The 18,219-nt window shown below is 43.6% G+C and overlaps 1 protein-coding gene across 1 annotated transcript in view; it reads left to right on the top strand.

Annotated features, from left to right (window-relative positions):
- NECAB2 (N-terminal EF-hand calcium binding protein 2) overlaps positions 1-18,219 on the top strand; it is a 1,008,614-nt gene that overhangs the window by 78,566 nt on the left and 911,829 nt on the right. The window contains exon 2 of the mRNA XM_069215706.1: positions 8,234-8,258. Coding sequence (XP_069071807.1) covers positions 8,234-8,258 — 25 coding nt within the window. The remainder of the gene's footprint in view (positions 1-8,233; positions 8,259-18,219) is intronic.

An 18,219-nucleotide genomic window follows, 5' to 3' on the forward strand; every position in this document is an offset into this window, starting at 1 on the left:
TGCATTCATCACTGACGGACACGGACCTTGCTTAATTAAAGCTGCCAGATTCGAGATCCGGTTGGAGCCCTCTCATTTGTTGCACTGGGTGTCAGTATAAAACTTAAAAACAAACAGCAACCTAATTTCTATATCAGATGGGTAGTTGTGAATAGACAACATCGATATAAATTCCTAAATCTAGTTTTTTCAGCTATCTTAACTTTAGTTGTATTCCTGGACTTAATAATCCGTTGTAAACATTGTGATCATAACTTATTTTATTGCATTACTATACTATATGGGTACAATAATATACTAAATGGGTATGTTATGTTTCATGCTTTAGTTTTCAAAATCAAATGAATCATTTTTAACTTAAAATGAACAGACAGAATAGTTGTCTAAGGTGTACTTCACCCATTTCATCACCAAAACCTCTTCTACATTGGCACAGTGTTAACTTGCCTTCACCAAAGACTTGGGCATTTGCTTACAAATATTCAGGGAATCACAGTTGCATATTCCTTTTATTTAATGCTGTTCATGCTTTCCATATTTTAATGTTCCGGAGACCCCGGGGAATCAAGCAGAGAACGAAAGTCGTGGCACTTCCCTGCAATCTCAAGGAATTCCTTAGAGGTGGGTCCAGGGGTTGGGGCAGCAATGTAAGTTTATTTTTTATGGGGAGGAAGTGTGCATACGGGCCCCTCCCAAAGCACACTGTTGGCCCCCGACACCCAAACCCCCATGGCATGAACGAAACACAGTTGCCACAGGGTCCCCATTCCCTGGACATAGAGGAGAAGAGGCAGCAGAGAAACACACTACCCCACTCTGGTCAGTCGAGTGTAGTCTAGAGTTCTTGTAGAGCGCATGGGTACCCGAAGGCCTCCTAGCACTAGAACCGAATTTGCAGGTCATCAGATCACCACAGAGTGGAAGATTAGTTCCTAAGCAGCCAAATTTTCAGGGCTTTACAGCAAGAAAGTTCATGCTCCAATTGGCCTAACTCTGAGGGTAGGATGTTCCAGAGTTAGGGAGCAAAATTTTCCATTGAATAGCCCCCCATCGGTATCTCCGGATCTTAGAGTCATTCAACAAATGTGCCAAGGAAGATTTGAGGAGCTTCCCAGGTATATATGGGGAGGCTAGAGATCTTAACAAAAATGGGCCTTTCTTGAGAGCTCTGTCCATAATGCATGAGGTCTTAAATTGCCCTTATTGTTCCACAAGCAGCCAGTGTAGTTCTACCAGAGCCTTTTTGGCAGACTTGTGTCTCAGGATGTTCATAAGGAGCCGGGCAGCAGGTCTCTGGACAACCTACAACTTTCTAACCACATATTGGGGCAAGCCAAAGTACAGGGCGTTCCCGTTGTCCAGGCACAATAAGACATGGGCCTGAACAATCAATCATCTGGCTGTGAAAAGGAGGCAATTGAGGGCCTTTCTCAGCTGTCTCAGGATGCCAAAGCAGCTGTCAGCGGTTGGACTCTAGCCATCATGAGGCTAGAGGCCAGCCACATCCTGAGGCTCTTTATTAAGCATTTTGGGCTAGAAAGCCTACTCAGGCAGTCCAGCATGGGAGGCAGGACAAATTTACTGAGGTCGTTGCCCAGTAGCATACTTTCAGTTTTGACTTTGTTGAATTTTAATCAGCAGTTAGCCATCCATCTGGCTACCTTCTGAAGGCATGGGGTCAGTGGTAGGTGGCTTAAGCTGGTGTCAGAGAAGATTGACATTACCAGCTTGATGTAATCAGCATAAGAAACCAGTTAAAGCTCAAATAAATGGACAGTTTCAGCCAGGGGGTACATATAAAGGTCAAAAAGGGTAGCAATTAGGTAGGACACCTGAAGTAACCCACTGCTAACAAGAAGACTGGCAGAGAAGCAGGACTGGTCTAGAACCTGGACTGTCCTCTTCTCCAAAATGGAGAAAGCCATGTTGATGCTCTGACCTCGATACCTACATTTGATACTCTCCTACTAAGTGTAGAGTGATCTACCGTACTGAAGGCTGCATTGAGATAGAAAAGAATAATGGCTGCTAAGCCTCCTTGATCCAGAGGTCGTTTTTCAACCACAGCCAGCAAAATTATTTCTGTGCTGTGGTCGGAACCCCGTTTGGATGAGGTGAAGGACTTCATTGTAATCAAGGAAGGTAGAGAGGTATTTATTAATATGTTTTTCCAGGAGTGTGGGGATTCCTCGTAATAGAGGTACCAGCCTGCATTTGCTCAGTCAGAGGGGAGTTTTTTTGTTTTTTTGTTTTTTAAAGTGGTTTGACTATTGCATGCTTCCATTGAGTGGGGCCTGCCCACTAGTAAGAGAAAGACAAAGATTTAGCAGGTCTCTCAGAGCAAGGGCAATTCATTCAGACCCTTTGTGGGGGATGCGAAGGGGGGCAGGGTCTAATGGAGAACCTGATTTTACTGTTTTCAAAAGGTCTGTTAAAAGACTCAAGGTGAAATTGGGGAAGGCCATAAGATTGCTTTCTGGTTGATCTAAAGGGGGCTTTCTGGATGGAGAGTCAGCCATATTAGACATCCCAGGGAAAGAGGAGTAAGTATCCATTATCTTCTTTTGGAAGAAGACTGTGAGGTTATTATGATGCTTTACAGAGGCTTCCAGAGTAGAGCTGGATAGTTTAGGCTTTGTGATTCCTTTGAGGATCTGAATCTCTTTAGAGTAGTTAGAATCGTTTTCAATTTTTGTGGAGAAGTAAGAGGGTTGGGACACCTTTGTTTCAGCATGATAAAACAGCTTTCCTATACTTTAATTTGCTTGTCTCTTCATAGGACCGTCTCCAGCTTAACTCCAAAAATTAACACTCCTTTTTCAGGGCCATTAGATGGGTGTTGAACCAAGGGGATTTTTTGCTTTGCTGCGCATATTTATGCCATCTTGCCGGTAAGACAGTGTCCAATGAGTTAGTGATCCACTCATTAAACCTGCGAGTGGGCAGGGTTATTTGATCAGGTTGATGGGGTCTGACTTCCTCCAGGGCACCTGGCCCAGTATCAAAGTTCAGTTTGGTCCAGCATCATTCCAGCTGACTGACCGGAGAAAGGGGGACATGTGGGAGAAGAGGTGTAAGGTGATGATGAGTAGGAATTGGTCTGTCCAGTTTAAAAGTAAGGGTATCTTGACCTGGAGTTTGGAAATATTGCTAAATACAAGGTCAATAGTATACCATTTCTTGTGACTCTGGCCACCCACCAATTGCATTAGCTCTAGGGAGCCAAGGTCATGTAAGGGGTCTTTTGAGGCAAAATTGTTAGTGTCATCCATATGTAGATCAAAGTCACCAAGCAGAGTGAAGTTGGTCCTATCTATGGCTAGGCTGGTGGCCACTTCAGAGAGGGCCTGTAGAAAGTGAACATAGGGACCCGTGGTCCATACAAAAGGATTCCAGAGAGAGTGAAAGTGGGGCTTAGTGTCAGAAATAAAAGCAGACTCTCACAATTCTGAATATCAAGAGGGGAGTATGAACACTTTAGCAATTAGCATTTCTCTATATATAATGGTTATCCCAACACCTCCATTGCCCGGCTGGTCTAACCTGGTGATACAGTCGCTGGGGGGGGGCAGGTCTTGGATGATATCAGGGCTGGAATCCTCATGCAGCCAAGTCTCAGTGAGGAACAACATATCCGGTTTTGACTCTGTTAGGAAACAAAAACTGTCCAGCTTGTGGGCCGCCAGGGAGCGACAGTTAACTAAAAACAAGCTCCAAACTATTGGTGAAGGGTGTCATTCAGGGCTGACTCAAACCAGACTGGAGAGAGAGTCTGCAACTATCACAAGACCATGTGCATTGGCTGAGGTCAATAGAGTGCAGACAGGAATCAGATAAGGTAACACTCGCAGTTGGCCAGGGCAATAAGTTATCTTATTTGGAAGGTGATGGGCAGAGAACCAGGCCCATTGTCCCGGAAGGGCATGGACGGGTGCAGTCGGGCTTGCCTTTGTTGCGACCGCTGCGTGCATCTGCTGCATGTCCACGCTGCATCCTTCATTTAAGGAAGACGGGCCTGAACAAGAGCATGTCCAAAAATGGCAGCTCTAGTTGTGCAAAAAGAAGAGTACAAATTGCATGTGCTCAGTGTGATTCCCTAATCAGTGGCCCCCAGTTGGTGTTTAAATACAATTCGAATTCAACAGGCACAATTCAGATTCAAAGGTAAAACAGTTTTTTAAATGGAGTTAAAAGAACATTTGGAAGTTACAAATTTTGTATAAAAATTGCAAGTGCATGAACAAGCACTGAGAAACAAGTTACACACCCCTGCAGCAGGAGCTAACGGTGTGGAGTCTGACTGGGCGGTACATCCAAGCTGTGTCCTTCATTTAAGGAGGACCTGCCAGAACAACTAGTGTGCATCCAAAAATGGCACCTCTAGATGTGCAAAAAAAACATAAAAAGTATGTGTGCTCAGTGTGATTCCCCTAATCATTGGCCTGTAACTGATGGTTAAACACAATTCAAAGTCAATAGACACAATTTATAGTTAAGATTAAAACAGTTCTTAAATGAAGTTAATCTAACTTTTGGCTAAAAATTGGAAGTGCATGAACAAGTGCTGAGAAACAAGTTATAGCCCCCTGGCAGGAGGCAAGAACAGCAGGTGTGCTCGTCATGCGGCAAAACAGAGAAGAGAATGTGTTAGCTCCGTGCAGCACACATTAGCTGTGCTGCAGTGGGAGGTGGCAGGGTCATGTGGTAGTGGGCTCCCCGAGTGTTCCCCAACCTTGGATTCACACTGGGTGCTCCGTCAAACAGGCTGGGGCACCCGGTTCCAAGGACAGCACAGCCCGAGGCAGCAGTAAATTGGGAGAAAAAAATAGAAAAAGAGTTAAAGAGAAGTACAAGAGAGAAACAGAGCAAAGAAGCCTGCTTATAAAATATTGACTGCTTATAGGCAAGGAAAATTCCGCAATGTTCTGGGGGTGCTCCTTGACTGGCCTACTTGCTCCTTGAGGTGCCCCCATGAACGGCAGGGGCACCACCAATGTATTTATTTATTGTGTGAGGTGGTGTCAGAAGTGCAGAAACACCCTCATTCTAGGTCTCCCAGGTCACATGATACATGACCGGGAGAAGCTGTTCTGAAGCTTTTCTTGAGCCTCTATTTTCAGGGTCGATTGCAAAGCGCTCCTCCCCTTGTGTAATTTCTCTGTGGGCTTTTAACCACCCTCATGTCATGCCCGTCAGTTTGGTTGGTTCGTAGCCATGCCTTTTAATTAGTGAAAGGCATGCATACGTCATGCCTTTTCCAGTGTTTAGCCTGCCTCAAGTGCACCGGCCAACTACTGAAAACTTATGAGGCTCCATGTTTTCGGTATGGCTTCTGGACTACTTTTTCTCTTTATTTCATAGGCAGCGCTATCTTACTGGGCAGTAGTCTAGCGCTTTGCATGACATCAGCCCTGTTACATGGATATTTACACTTTTGCCAGTTACATGGAAATGTTGCACTTTTGCCGGTACGTTTCACGGCAAGAGAACTTCGGTTTCCTTTTGTGTGTCCGATTTGCGCTCATGGTGGCCGTCGGCTCGCTTATGTGAAACTGTTTTACTTTCGTTTTCAGTGTATGTGGCAAGAAAAGTCCGGTTAGCAGTTTACAATGCTAATAGCTTTAACTCGAGCAAACGCGAGACCCATTACATTTCAAATGCTTGTTGTACATATGCACAGGATGACAGGGACTTCGAGTAGGCAGTCCTAAGGCTGCATTTGTGGCCTGATGAGAATAAAAGAAAGACTCTGAGCACCATGTAATTCAATTGAATGCTTTATTGGTAATATGGCTGATAGACAATACAAGGCTTTAACAGTTCATTTTAGTGGTGGGTCATAAGATGCATTGCATATTGTTACTTTCCTCATTGACTTTGATGGCATTGCAGGGGTACATTATAACATGTGGCTACTTATACTAATGTGGTGTCACTCTGACAAAGCCAGTAGGATTACCTATTCATAATGGCACTCCCTTATATTGTGATGTTGCATTTGGTATAGGTAGAGGGTACTGTGATTAAAAGGTGCATGACTCACTAGGGGTAACGTCATATGAAGTGTCATCAGAAGTGCATATTTGCAATTTAATGCATAGTAAATAGCCATGTGTATCATAAAAGTACTTTTACTTTTTTTAAACAAATCACTGACTGGACAATTATTTGAGTGTTGATTTTGTGTACCATTGGGTAGGGGTTACTAGCCTACACCACCTTCCCTGAGCTGTATGCCTTGGACTGCTCTGCTACCTTGGGACAGTGAAGTTATATAATCGAATATTTGGTTCCCAGTAAAAAGATAATTGCAGAGATATTAATAGTGTGAGAGTCATATAATTTACAACTAATAACCCAATTTCTTGGGTACAAGGGGATCAATCAAGAAATTGGCCACCATAAATTCTGTAAGAATTGAAACCATGCATTTTTTTTTCTTCTAGAGCTCCTCTGGATCGAATGGTAAATGTAATTACATTTAGGTGAGCTGCTGTAGTGTGTAGATATGCAGCACCAAGAGGCTGAGTCTTGGGTGAATGTTTCACTTAACAAAAAACAGTACAAACAGTTCTTCTCCTGCCATCATATGGATTTGGGACATTCATCTCATCCAAGTCTGGAAAAAAATATTTTTACCATCTCAATTATGGTTTTATAAATTTACTTTAAAAGTAGTGGGAACTGGCAACATATGTAAGTGGCATCGCTGCAGCATCTTATGAGGTTAAAATAAGGCTCTTCTGAGTTGGTGGGCGGGTGTTCATGACATAGCTATATAATTTCTCTTCTTTTGTTGGCCAGATATAGAGAAGAAGATGAGCTCCTGGGTTTCCTGACCAGTAGAAGCTCAACTGAAGCCATACACTCACTTTAGTGAGCCTTGCAGGTTATATTTAATAGCTCCTTATCACCTAACTGGACAACCCTTGCACTGCAGAGATGGCCCAGGACTTTATTGGCTACACCACAGGAACTTAGCATTACACAGACACCACCACATCTATTCAATTATGATGGGTTAAGGCTACAGTTAGGAATAGGGTGAGGGTAGTAGTTGTTTAGACAATGTAGTGGTACTGCTTCATCAAAAGTCCATGAGGTTTATGTTGGATATGCCAAGGTAGTAGTGTCTATGTGGCATGCTGATGAAGCGATAGCTGAGGTAGTAATACTTCATATACATCCATAATTAATATTATCAAGGATTCGCTGTCTGTCTATTGCCATATTTGAGGACTTGAATTACAAGACTGAAGTAGCCTCTTAGTCCTTCTGGATCAGGCGCACAGGTATCACTACCAGAGCAGTGTGAGAACTGGTAATTTTACATCCTGTTCGGAATCTGCATGGACGTCATTTAGAGGTCACCAGGGGTCTCAGCTGCAACTCCTGGCTTGCCCCTAGCTTAAGAGGTACCGAATCAGTGCAAGGTCACAGTGGCAGCTGGTCTTTAAAGACATCAGATAAGGCCCCAATCCCCTTGTTTTTTGTCGATGTTTTTCTACACTAATGGCGAATATATTATTCACTGTTAGTGTAATAAAGGAATGGAATCCAATTAGCCGGATTATGACCCTCCCAGGCAGCAGAGATTAAAAAATGTGCTTAAATGTATGTTGAGTGCATATGTGTGCTTATGTGAGAGAGAAAGTGTATGTGCGATTGTGTGTGTATGTGTAAGCATGTGTGTTCATTAAGCATTTTCATAGTGAGAATCATAACGTTCAGTCAGGCCCAGACACAATTTTGTATTATGCGTCCTGAATCTTGCATAACTATTTTTTTAAGTGCTAGTTGAATACTTCAAAACTGTTCCCCCCATTTCATGTTGCACATTTTCACATATTTTTCACCCACGGGAGGTTGGCTTGAGTAAATGTCTGTTGGAGGAGCTGTAGAACTGATTTCTGTCAAGACTGCAAGACATTTTCAGCTTGAGCTTGTCTTCTGCAGTACTGCAATTGACTTTAGTACTTGAGGTATGCCCTCAGATACAGTTTTCGTTCTGACGACAGACGACATGGATTTCACAAAGTGTGCATACTTTTTGTAAAAACAAAATGGCAATTTCGTTCTTTCGTTCATTCATAATTTTTAGCCATACTTCACAAGAACGAAATATTACAATTAAAAATATAAAATGTTGTCTAAAGAAGCATGTAATAATAAAGGTAGAAGCATTGCTTGGTGTGAAATGACAGTTATTAATTATCTCTATTTTTAATTATAGATTTTCAGAAGAGCTGACAAAAATGGTGAGTAGTTTTATATTTATATTTTTTTCTTCTTTAACAACAGAAACTAAGAGATTTGGCTAATTTCTGGTTTGTAGATTTTTATTAAGTACAGACGATTTATTGACATACTTTTACTGAAAGTGCTGTCTTTACACTTGTTATATAGATTTCTTTGGGTTCAAAACTTTTACACAGCTCTATGTGCTTGCTCGACCATAGCCTAACACTTGATTGGAATTGTTGCACTTGGGCAAAGGGTCATCAGTGCTTTAACGTATTACTTTTAATTGGAGAGTACCGGCACTTCTCAGACACAAGCAGGTACTCTGGCACGGAGTACCTGCACTTTAATTTTTCCATTTCAAGCACTGTATATAAGTAACAATGATGAATAAGCCCTGATAACTGGTTTGAAGTATATTTCTTTTGAATTTCAAGATGCTACAGACTTTTTTGAAGAAGGCTCCAGATTTAATTTATCGCTTTTAAATTGTTAATTTCTTATTGTCTTCCTTCTGATGCCTACTGAAATTCAGGTTTCCAACGATTTCACAAACACCTTAAAACAGTTCAGGATTGTGAGAAACAACTAGATCTAACAAAAAAAATGAAACTAGTCAAGTCATAGATACTCCTGTCCCCAGCTAATTCAGTTATCCTACATCAGACAGTGTCCTTTGTCAGTCACATTAGTGTAGAATTTGGGCATCACAGTGAATTCTGATCTTTGCCTGGCCCTGTGGTTCAGGACTATTCTTAATGTTTGTATTTTCCTTCAAAGAGAATCTACTTTGGAGTTCCACCTTCTCCTCTGCCTATCAAATCTTGCCATGGATATGGACCATTGAAGTGCTGTTTACCTGGGTTTCCAAAAACCAGACATTTCAAGTCTTCAGAAAAGACAGGCCATGGCTCTTAGGACTTTCCTTAAAATCAGGGCATGTGGTCATGTTTTGCATGTTCTCTCCACTGGTTGCTAATGTAGAAACATATTCTAGTGTAACCTCTCCAAAATACATAGCTGTTTCATTAACGACAGACCCTCATTCTTACGAATCAAATTAGCTAACTAATATTCATCTCTGGGCCTGAGATCCTCAGAAAGTGGACTATTGGGTTTCCTCCATTTCATTGAGCTTGGTTTGAGGGCAAAGATTTCAAATGTCCAGACATTCAGGTAATGAAGGAGAACTTTGCCTGGTATTCAGATCAAGATTATTTTGAATGCCACAGGGTTCTCAAAACATGGTGATTTAAACAGTAGATTTAGATTTTCCTGCACATGTTGAAGCCCATTTACACATTCATGTGGCATATTCTGGTTATATGGAATAAATAGCACCAAGTGACCTAATTAGTGTTTCGCAGCCCTATATACTACCATAACAACACAATATGCAATTCCAGTGTTGGAGGCGCTTGTTTGGTGATTAGCACTTGATATTTCATCCAAAAGAAGACTGAAATAAGCAGGTTTTGATCAAAATATGGAATGGACTTAAGTTGTGGCAAGTAGAGACTTCATGAAAATGGTCAAATAATAACCCATTAAACATGTACATATCTTCAATTTGTTGCCCACTACAGTGTAAAATATAATTAATTGTCATTCTTCATTCTCATTCTGGAGCTAATGCCCTATCACTATGTTGTGTTAAGGTTTATTGTTCTGCCCACTCTTAACTTACTCCAGGAATAGGTGATGAAGCCCTTTTGCCATACCTCCTACCACTATTGACAATGATTGTATTTTACCAGAGCAAATGTCATGAAGACATAAAGGGATAGGTGTACACAACAGTATACAATATTTTATACAAAAAGGTGAATTATATAGCAAATTGAGATTGCAAATTATTGAATCTTTGTATACAGTTAAAATACTTGTATTAACTGTTTTGATAGTAAAAATAAGTAGTGGTTTATTGAATGCAGCACAGCAACATAAAAAAACAGCTGGTCATCCCAAGGTCCAGGTCCAACTGCCTGACTTCTGCATTCCAAGATGGAACAAACCACCTGGACCACATAACTCAGACAAACAATAACATTGCATGTGTCTGTGCTTAGTGGAACAAAATATAACAGTTCTTCCCCTCCAATAACAAAACATAGATAAGGCAAAATGCAAAAATTCTGATATTACAGATAACTTAAGCCAAATAAACCTATTTAACAAATTCAGGAAACCTTTTTGGCAGTGGTCTGAGTCTGCTCTCCCTTTTTATGGGCGAACACAAAGTGCTCCGTCCATTCTGTAATCTCTCTTTGGGCTTGAAACCACGTAGATGCCACGAAAGTCACTTACATTGGTTTGTGGGCTTGCCTTTTAAAATCTACTTGCTTTCATTTGTGAAAGGCATGCATAAGTCATGCCTTTTCCGATGTTCAGCCCACCTACACAGCACCGGTAAAGGACTAAAAACATATGAGGCTCAATGTTTTCAGCCTGGAGTCCGGACTACTTTATCTGTTTATTTTCCATGCAGCGCGATCGCGCTGCATTTTCCATAGCGCGATCGCGCTGCGTTTTTCCTTTGCTTTACAATCCTAATAGCTCTAACTTGAACAAATGCGAGACCCGTTGCATTGAAAATGCTCGTTTACTCTTGACACCACTAATTCCCTTCCAACACTTTCATCACTTGTTCCCACACTATCATCTACTCTATGATTCTCACTCTACAGGTCTTCAGAGTGGGAATTACTACCCATTATCATTAACCCCCCTTCATTACCACCCTCACTTTGTTCCATGTTTTTCTTATCATTCCTCTCATAGGACCTGCAACTTGTTTCCGAACATTTGGCTACTCATTTCACATTTCAGACCATGCCATCCTGAGTCACAAAGTAATTTGTGAATATTTTGTGTACTTTCATGACTTTGCTGAATTTGGAGAAACGTTTGTAAATAAGACCATGTTTTAGAATTCTTACCCAATCTTCAACTTTGATGTTAGGAGTTTTCACTTTCCACTTGGCATCATACCACCTTTTGGATTTATTCTGTTTTCCTTTCACTCTCTTTGATATTTCTTCCAAATCATACATCACATAATCTCTTTGTCACTTTGCCTTGAACCACCATAGACATAAACTGGATGTAGGATTCCTACCTTTGAGCAACTTGAATGGACTCACTTCTGTGACAGTGTTTGGAGTTAGACAATACATCTATACCTTTTGCCTCAACACATTCTTCCAGTCCCTCCTTGTTTATGTGCTCCCAAAATATACTTTTAATACCCGGTTAAACTTTTCCACTTGAGCATTCTCATGTGGTTCATACAATGCAGTAGTAACATGTTTAATACCACAATGCTTAAGAAATTACTCCATCTCGATAAAAGTCAATTGGACATCATTGTCTGTCAACAATACCGAAGGGCATCCTTCCTTGATGAACACTTCTTTGATAAATTCAATGACAATATTGGTGCTAAGCTATGACACTAATTTCACTTTTAGCCACTTGGAATGATAATCTATCATGACTAATGCAGAGCGACAATCCATAGGCAAAAAACTAAATGGTCCACAAATGTAAAATGCAACTCCGAGGAAACTTTAGCCACTCTACGTTCTTCAAGGGTGCAGTATTGACATTTAACATCTTCTCACTCCATGCACAAACTTCACACTCTCCGACAGTCTTCTGTATAATCCTGTCTAAACCTGGTGACTAAAAGCAATTCGTTACCAACCTTTTCATAGCAGACATGCCAGGATATTCCCTGTGGGGCAGCTTGAGAATTACCTCTTGTGCTCCTTCAGGAGGAACACATTTTCCTCCCGTAAACAGTAAATCCCTTTCCAACTCTAAATTATGTGCCACTTTGTACATGGGTAACCACTCAGATTTTACTTCTCTATGTCTGGGCCATCCCTCCAATATACACTTCCTGGTAGCCTGCCACACATCATCTATTTCCAACTTCTTCCAATTGTCCTCTGAAATCTTCTTAAATTCCTTATTTACCATATCCTCTATGATGGCAATTATTTCACACTCACTGCAATCATTCTCTCCTACAACATCTTGGCATGGCAATCTCACAAGAAATCAGCTGTCAGTGAACTGCTCTGCCTCCTTGTAGCTCCTCCAGTAAGTGAAGCCCATGTCTGTTAAACTCTGACCCCGGTCAGAAGTTCGAGGCCTTCCTCCACCCGCAGACTCCTGCATTCGCCTCATCCCTGGTGTCCAGTGGGAGAGCTTTGCTCTTCTGCTAGGCTGCCCACTGGCCCTCGGCCTCCTTTTCTGTCTTCTCCCTTTTGTGCTTTTCTGCTTGCTGTAATGTGCCCTTGCGCTTTCTGTGCTTTTTTCTATCTTATTCCTCTTTTTCTGTACTTTTTGCTCTCATTTTCCTGTTTTTCTCGCATTCTCCCTCATTTCTTTCTTTCACGCTTTTCCCAACTATTACTCTTCCCTCTCCCTGCCGCCCTCCAGCCCCGCCCCCCTCTTTGCACCATTTTTCTCACTCCTGCCTCCCAGGTGTCCTCTCCTCCCCCCTCCCTACTTAATGGCAGCCACTGCGCGGTAGGAAGAGAAACCCCACTAACCTGGTCAGTGAACTGTTCTGCCTCGGTGTAGCTCCTTCAGTAAGTGCAGCCCGTGTCTGTTGAACTCTGACCCTGGGCAGAAGTTCGAGGCCCTCTTTAACCCACAGGCTCCTGCCTGCACCTCATCGCTGGTGTCTAGTGGGAGAGCTTTGCTCTTCTGCTAGGCTGCCCACCGTCCCTCGGCCTCTTTTTCTGTTTCTTCTCCCTTTTGTGCTTTTCTGCTTGCTGTATTGTGCCCTTGCGCTTCCTGTGCTTTTTTCTATCTTATTCCTCTTTTTCTGTGCTTTTTACTCTAATTTTCCTATTTTTCTCGCATTCTCTCTCATTTCTCTTTCAAGCTTTCTTCCAATTTTCACTCTTCCCTCTCTCTGCCTCCGCTGCTGCCCCTGAGGCCCCATCCCCCTTTTCGCATTGTTTTTCCCGTTCCTGGCTCCCGGCTGTCCTCTTCTCCCCCCTCTCCCTACTTAATGGCAGTCACACGCAGCGGGTGCCCCTGAGGCAAGCACATCTGCGCCCGTGCCTGATTAGCACCAGGACACCTGGACAACCCCCCTGCCACCTCTACACGCCAGCAGCACTCCACGCACTCAACCCAGGATGCAACAACAACCTCAAGCCCTCATCACTGGCCAACACCCATGGACCCTTCAGCTGCCTCCGCTGCCGCCAATCCTACACCACCACCAAGACCTTCAACACGGCACAACCCACCCGCAACAACATACCCACACTGAAGATCCTGAAATGCATCCTCTTCAACGTCCGCTCCCTCCACAAACACGCTACCAAAATCAGGGACCTCCTTGACAGCACCCCTCACTGAAACCTGGACCAACACCACCTCTGGCCCAGACATTGCCATAGCCATTCCCTAAGGCCCAAGGATAGAAGATCACACAGAAAGACTGCCCCAGCCACCGCGGGGAGGGGGGGGGGAATTGCCACCATCCTCAAGTCTAACATCCGACTGAGTACACAATCCGAAGACCCCATAAGCCTGATGGACCACCTTCACTTCAAACTTCAGACAAGTCCAATATCCACCCTCAGGGGAACCCTCATCTACCGTCCACCCAGGCCAGATTGTGATGGAACCAATGCATTCAGCAGGACCCACCCTCGACCCCATCTTCACACCAGGAACCTCTGTCACCTTCAGCCACACCTCCGAACTTCCATGGACAGACCATCGCTACAACCATTTCACCTTCAACACATCCACCATCCTCAGACCCCAACACCAACCATCTCGTAGAAGCTGTGGAAGAATCACCGACGACCAGCTCACCGCCACCCTCGCCAACTCCGCCCCCCCCATCACACACAACGGCCCGAACATAGCAGCCCCCACCTTTTACAAATGGATCGCCGACTGCGCCAACACCATAGTTCCCCTCAAAAAGAACAGCACCCACGCCAAGAAAGCCAGCTGGGTCACTGCAGAACTCTGAGAATCCAGTCGCACATGTTGATTCCTTGAGAAAATCTGGAGAAACACCAAATCTACAGAAGTCCAAACCAACTTCAGAGCCACCACCACCGCACACCACCATCTCATCAAAAGCGCCAGAAAGAAAGCAATACAAGAAAGAATCTCCTCACACGCACACAACAGCAAGGAACTCTTTAGCATCATCAAGGAGTTCGCCCAACCCAACAGCGAAGCAACGGACATCCCACCCTCACAAGATCTCTGCAACAAACTCAAAACATACTTCCACCACAAAATCAAGACCATCTACGACAACTTCAGTGAGGACAACCTATGTGCAGAACACCCTCCACCTGAACCCGACACCGAAAAACCAACGATCACCAACTGGAACCAAAGATACACTGAAGACAATGAGAACTGTACACTCCGGGGCCTCCACAGACCCACGCCCCCACCACATCTTCAGCAGAGCCGCTGAAACCATCGCCCCCAAGCTCCGCCTCACGATCAACTGCTCCCTAGAAGGCGCCTCCTTCCCAGACGACTGGAAACATGCTGAGATCAACCATCTCCTCAAGAAACCCTCGGCGAACCCCACTGACCTCAAGAACTACAGGCCCATCTCCCTGCTCCCTTTTCCCACGAACGTCGTAAAGAAAGCCATCAACAGCCAATTCACCACTTTCATTGAAGACCACATCCTCGACACCTCCCAATCCGGCTTCAGAAAAAAACACAGCACCGAAACAGCCCTCCTAGCCGCAACAGATGACATCCGCTCCCTGCTTGACAAGGGAGAGACTGTGGCCCTCATCATGCTCGACCTCTCGGCGGCCTTCGACACAGTCTCCCACCACACCCTGATATGCAGACTTCTCGAGGCTGGCATCAGAGACAAGGCCCTCGACTGGATCCGATCTTTCCTCTCTGGAAGAACTCAACAAGTAAGACTTCTCCCCTTCCTCTCGGACCCCACACTTACCACCTGCAGAGTTCCCCAGGGATCCTCCCTCAGCCCCACGCTGTTTAACATCTACATGGCCCCGCTAGCAACCATTGTCAGAAACTACGGACTCAACATCATCTCCTACGCTGACAACACCCAACTCATCCTCTCCCTATCCAACGAACCCAACACAGCCAGACACAGCTTCTGCAAAGGCATGGGAGCAGTTCCCAACTGGATGAAAAGCTTCTGCCTTCAACTCAACGCAGACAAAACTGAGGTACTCATCATGGGCCCTCAACCCGAGGTGTGGAACGACTCATGGTGGCCCCCCCAACCCCTACCCTCGGAAGCCTGCCCACCCCCACAAACCAAGCCTGCAACCTCAGAATCATCCTGGACTTCAAACTAAACATGGACCTCCAAATCAACTCAGTCGCATGCACCTGCTTCCGCACCCTCCGCCTCCTACACAAGACATTCAAATGGATCCCGCTCGAATACAGAAAGACCATCACACAAGTCCTTGTTACCAGCAGACTGGACTACGGAAACGCGCTCTACGCCGGGATCAACAAGAAACTCACCCGCAAACTACAGAACATCTAGAACGCTGCCGCCAGACTGATCATCGACCTACCTCAACACTGTTACATCTCCCAGCACCTGCTCACCCTACACTGGCTATCCATAGAGAAAAGAATCACCTTCAAGATCCTCACCCATGCACACAAAGCCCTCCACGACACCGGACCAGCCTACCTAACAGGCAACTTAATTCCCACGTACCCCATAAGACCCTATGCTCAGCCCAGTGCGCTCTTGCCGAAGTACCCCACATCAGAAAAACAAGAACGGGAACGCTCATTCTCTTACTTCGCCACCACAGCCTGGAACACCCTACCGCCCCACCTCAGACAGACTACACCTGTCCTCAACTTCAAGAAAGAGCTGAAGACATGGCTATTTGTAGACATGCCTATTTTTAAGAACTACCGCACTGATGGACCCTCCACGCCCCCTTCTCAGCGCCTTGAGACCCTCACAGGTGAGTAGTTGTGCTTAACAAACAATGATTGATTGAGTTGTCCCATTTCTTTTTCCTGAGACAAATTCTGTCTTGAACATATACTCCTGCAACATTGACGTAAGCCTAGCAATACACGCTGTAGAATTCCACACACATGTAGTGGAAAGAATATTGACTAACTGCTTATGATCTGTTCGGAGTACAAATTTGCTACCCAATATGTAATTCCTGAAGTGCTCTATGGCCCACACACATGCAACCAATTCTTTCTCAATAACAGCATATGTCCTTTCTGTCTCATTTAATGTGCACGATTCAAACGCAACATTCCATTCACCCCTGCCACTCTCTTCAGATAACACACCACCTATTCCTTACATGCTAGCATCAACTGTGATAATGCATTCCTTCTTTACACAGAATGGCTTCAAAGTGGGGGCTTCTATTATCTCTATCTTCACGCCTTTAAATGTTACTTGTTGCCTTTCTGTCCATTCATATTTAACATTTTGTCATAACAGTTCTCTTAAAGGTTTCATTTTGGTGGCAAAGTATTCTACAAATTTACTGTAGTACTCACACATACCCACAAAAGAAAGAAGTTGTTCTTTGTTGACAGGGGAAGGAACATTAAGGATGGCTTCTGCATTAGATTTCTTTGTAACCACCCCATCACCTGATATAGTGTGACCCTGATAATCAACGGAGCTCCTAAACATTTTGCGCTTATGTCCTTTAGGAGGCAGCCCCTGCATTTTTAATCTATCACTTCCATCATGCCGCAAGTGTTCTTCTTCATTGCTGGAGTAAATTAAGATATCGTCTTGGAAGCACCTTACAAATTTATCAACATCTTTAAATTTATGAAACATTGCTCTTTGAAATACCGAAGCTGCAGAGGCTAATCCAAAAAGCATGCTGTTGAATTGGTATAATCCTTGCGGTGTGATGTATGCAGTCAATTCTTTGGATTCCCCAGACAATTCAATTTGGTGGCATGCAAATCTTATATCAAGAGTGGAAAACATTTTTGCTCCTTCTAACGTCAAGACTATTTTGTTGATATTAGGCAGCAGGTGAAAATCAATCAGAATGTTAGAATTAAGTGCCCTTAGATCAACACAATCTCAACTTGTGGTCAGCCTTAGGGACTAAAACAATGGCAGAAACCCACTCACCAGATTCAGTTTCCTCAACTAACCATCTTTAACCGATTTGTCCAACGTACTGATCAATTCTTCTCTGATGTTGATAGGCACTTCCCTCAATTTTTGCTTCACAAGAACAGCAACCTTCTTTAATCTAATCTTATGCACAAAGTCCCTTAGTTTTCCTACTCCCTCTGAAAGTACATCTGGATAATGCTCTTTAATCATTTTTTCTCCGTCACACTGTTTGATGGATAGCACTTGCTCTTCATTCCATTCATCATAAAACAAAACAATCTCTCTACTACGGGGATTTCATATTATCCCTAATTTCCACTGGTCTCTCCAACCTAACACATTGACTCCCCTGACAGTCACATATAACAATGTTGATGCTTCTTCCTTGAAATTCTAATCTGATCTCCACAAATCTATCTATGGCTACGTAGGAACTATCAAAACCTTCAGCAATTATGTCAGATAGTTGCAAATTCCCCATGTCTAAAATTCCATCAAATATTTCTTTGAAATATTGCCCTGTAATTATACTCCAAGGGGATCCTGAATCTATCATAAGTTCCAAACTTACACCTAATACCCAAACCAGACATTAGAGATACCTCTTTACATCCTGTTCAGGTGACATCCTTCCACTCTCTTGAATAGACAAAACAGTACAACAGTTGCTAAAATTTACCTTTTCACATTCACATGTCGGCTTGACATCAATCATTTCTGACATGAATGGCACTTTACCTTGCACTTTATTACTGTTCTTTTGATTTCCCTGCACACACGTGCAAAATGTCCCACCTGGCCACACTTCTTACATTCCTTGTTGACGCAGGACACCAAAC

This window comes from Pleurodeles waltl, chromosome 12 (genome assembly GCF_031143425.1).
Source record: "Pleurodeles waltl isolate 20211129_DDA chromosome 12, aPleWal1.hap1.20221129, whole genome shotgun sequence".
In the NCBI taxonomy this organism is placed as follows: domain Eukaryota; kingdom Metazoa; phylum Chordata; class Amphibia; order Caudata; family Salamandridae; genus Pleurodeles; species Pleurodeles waltl.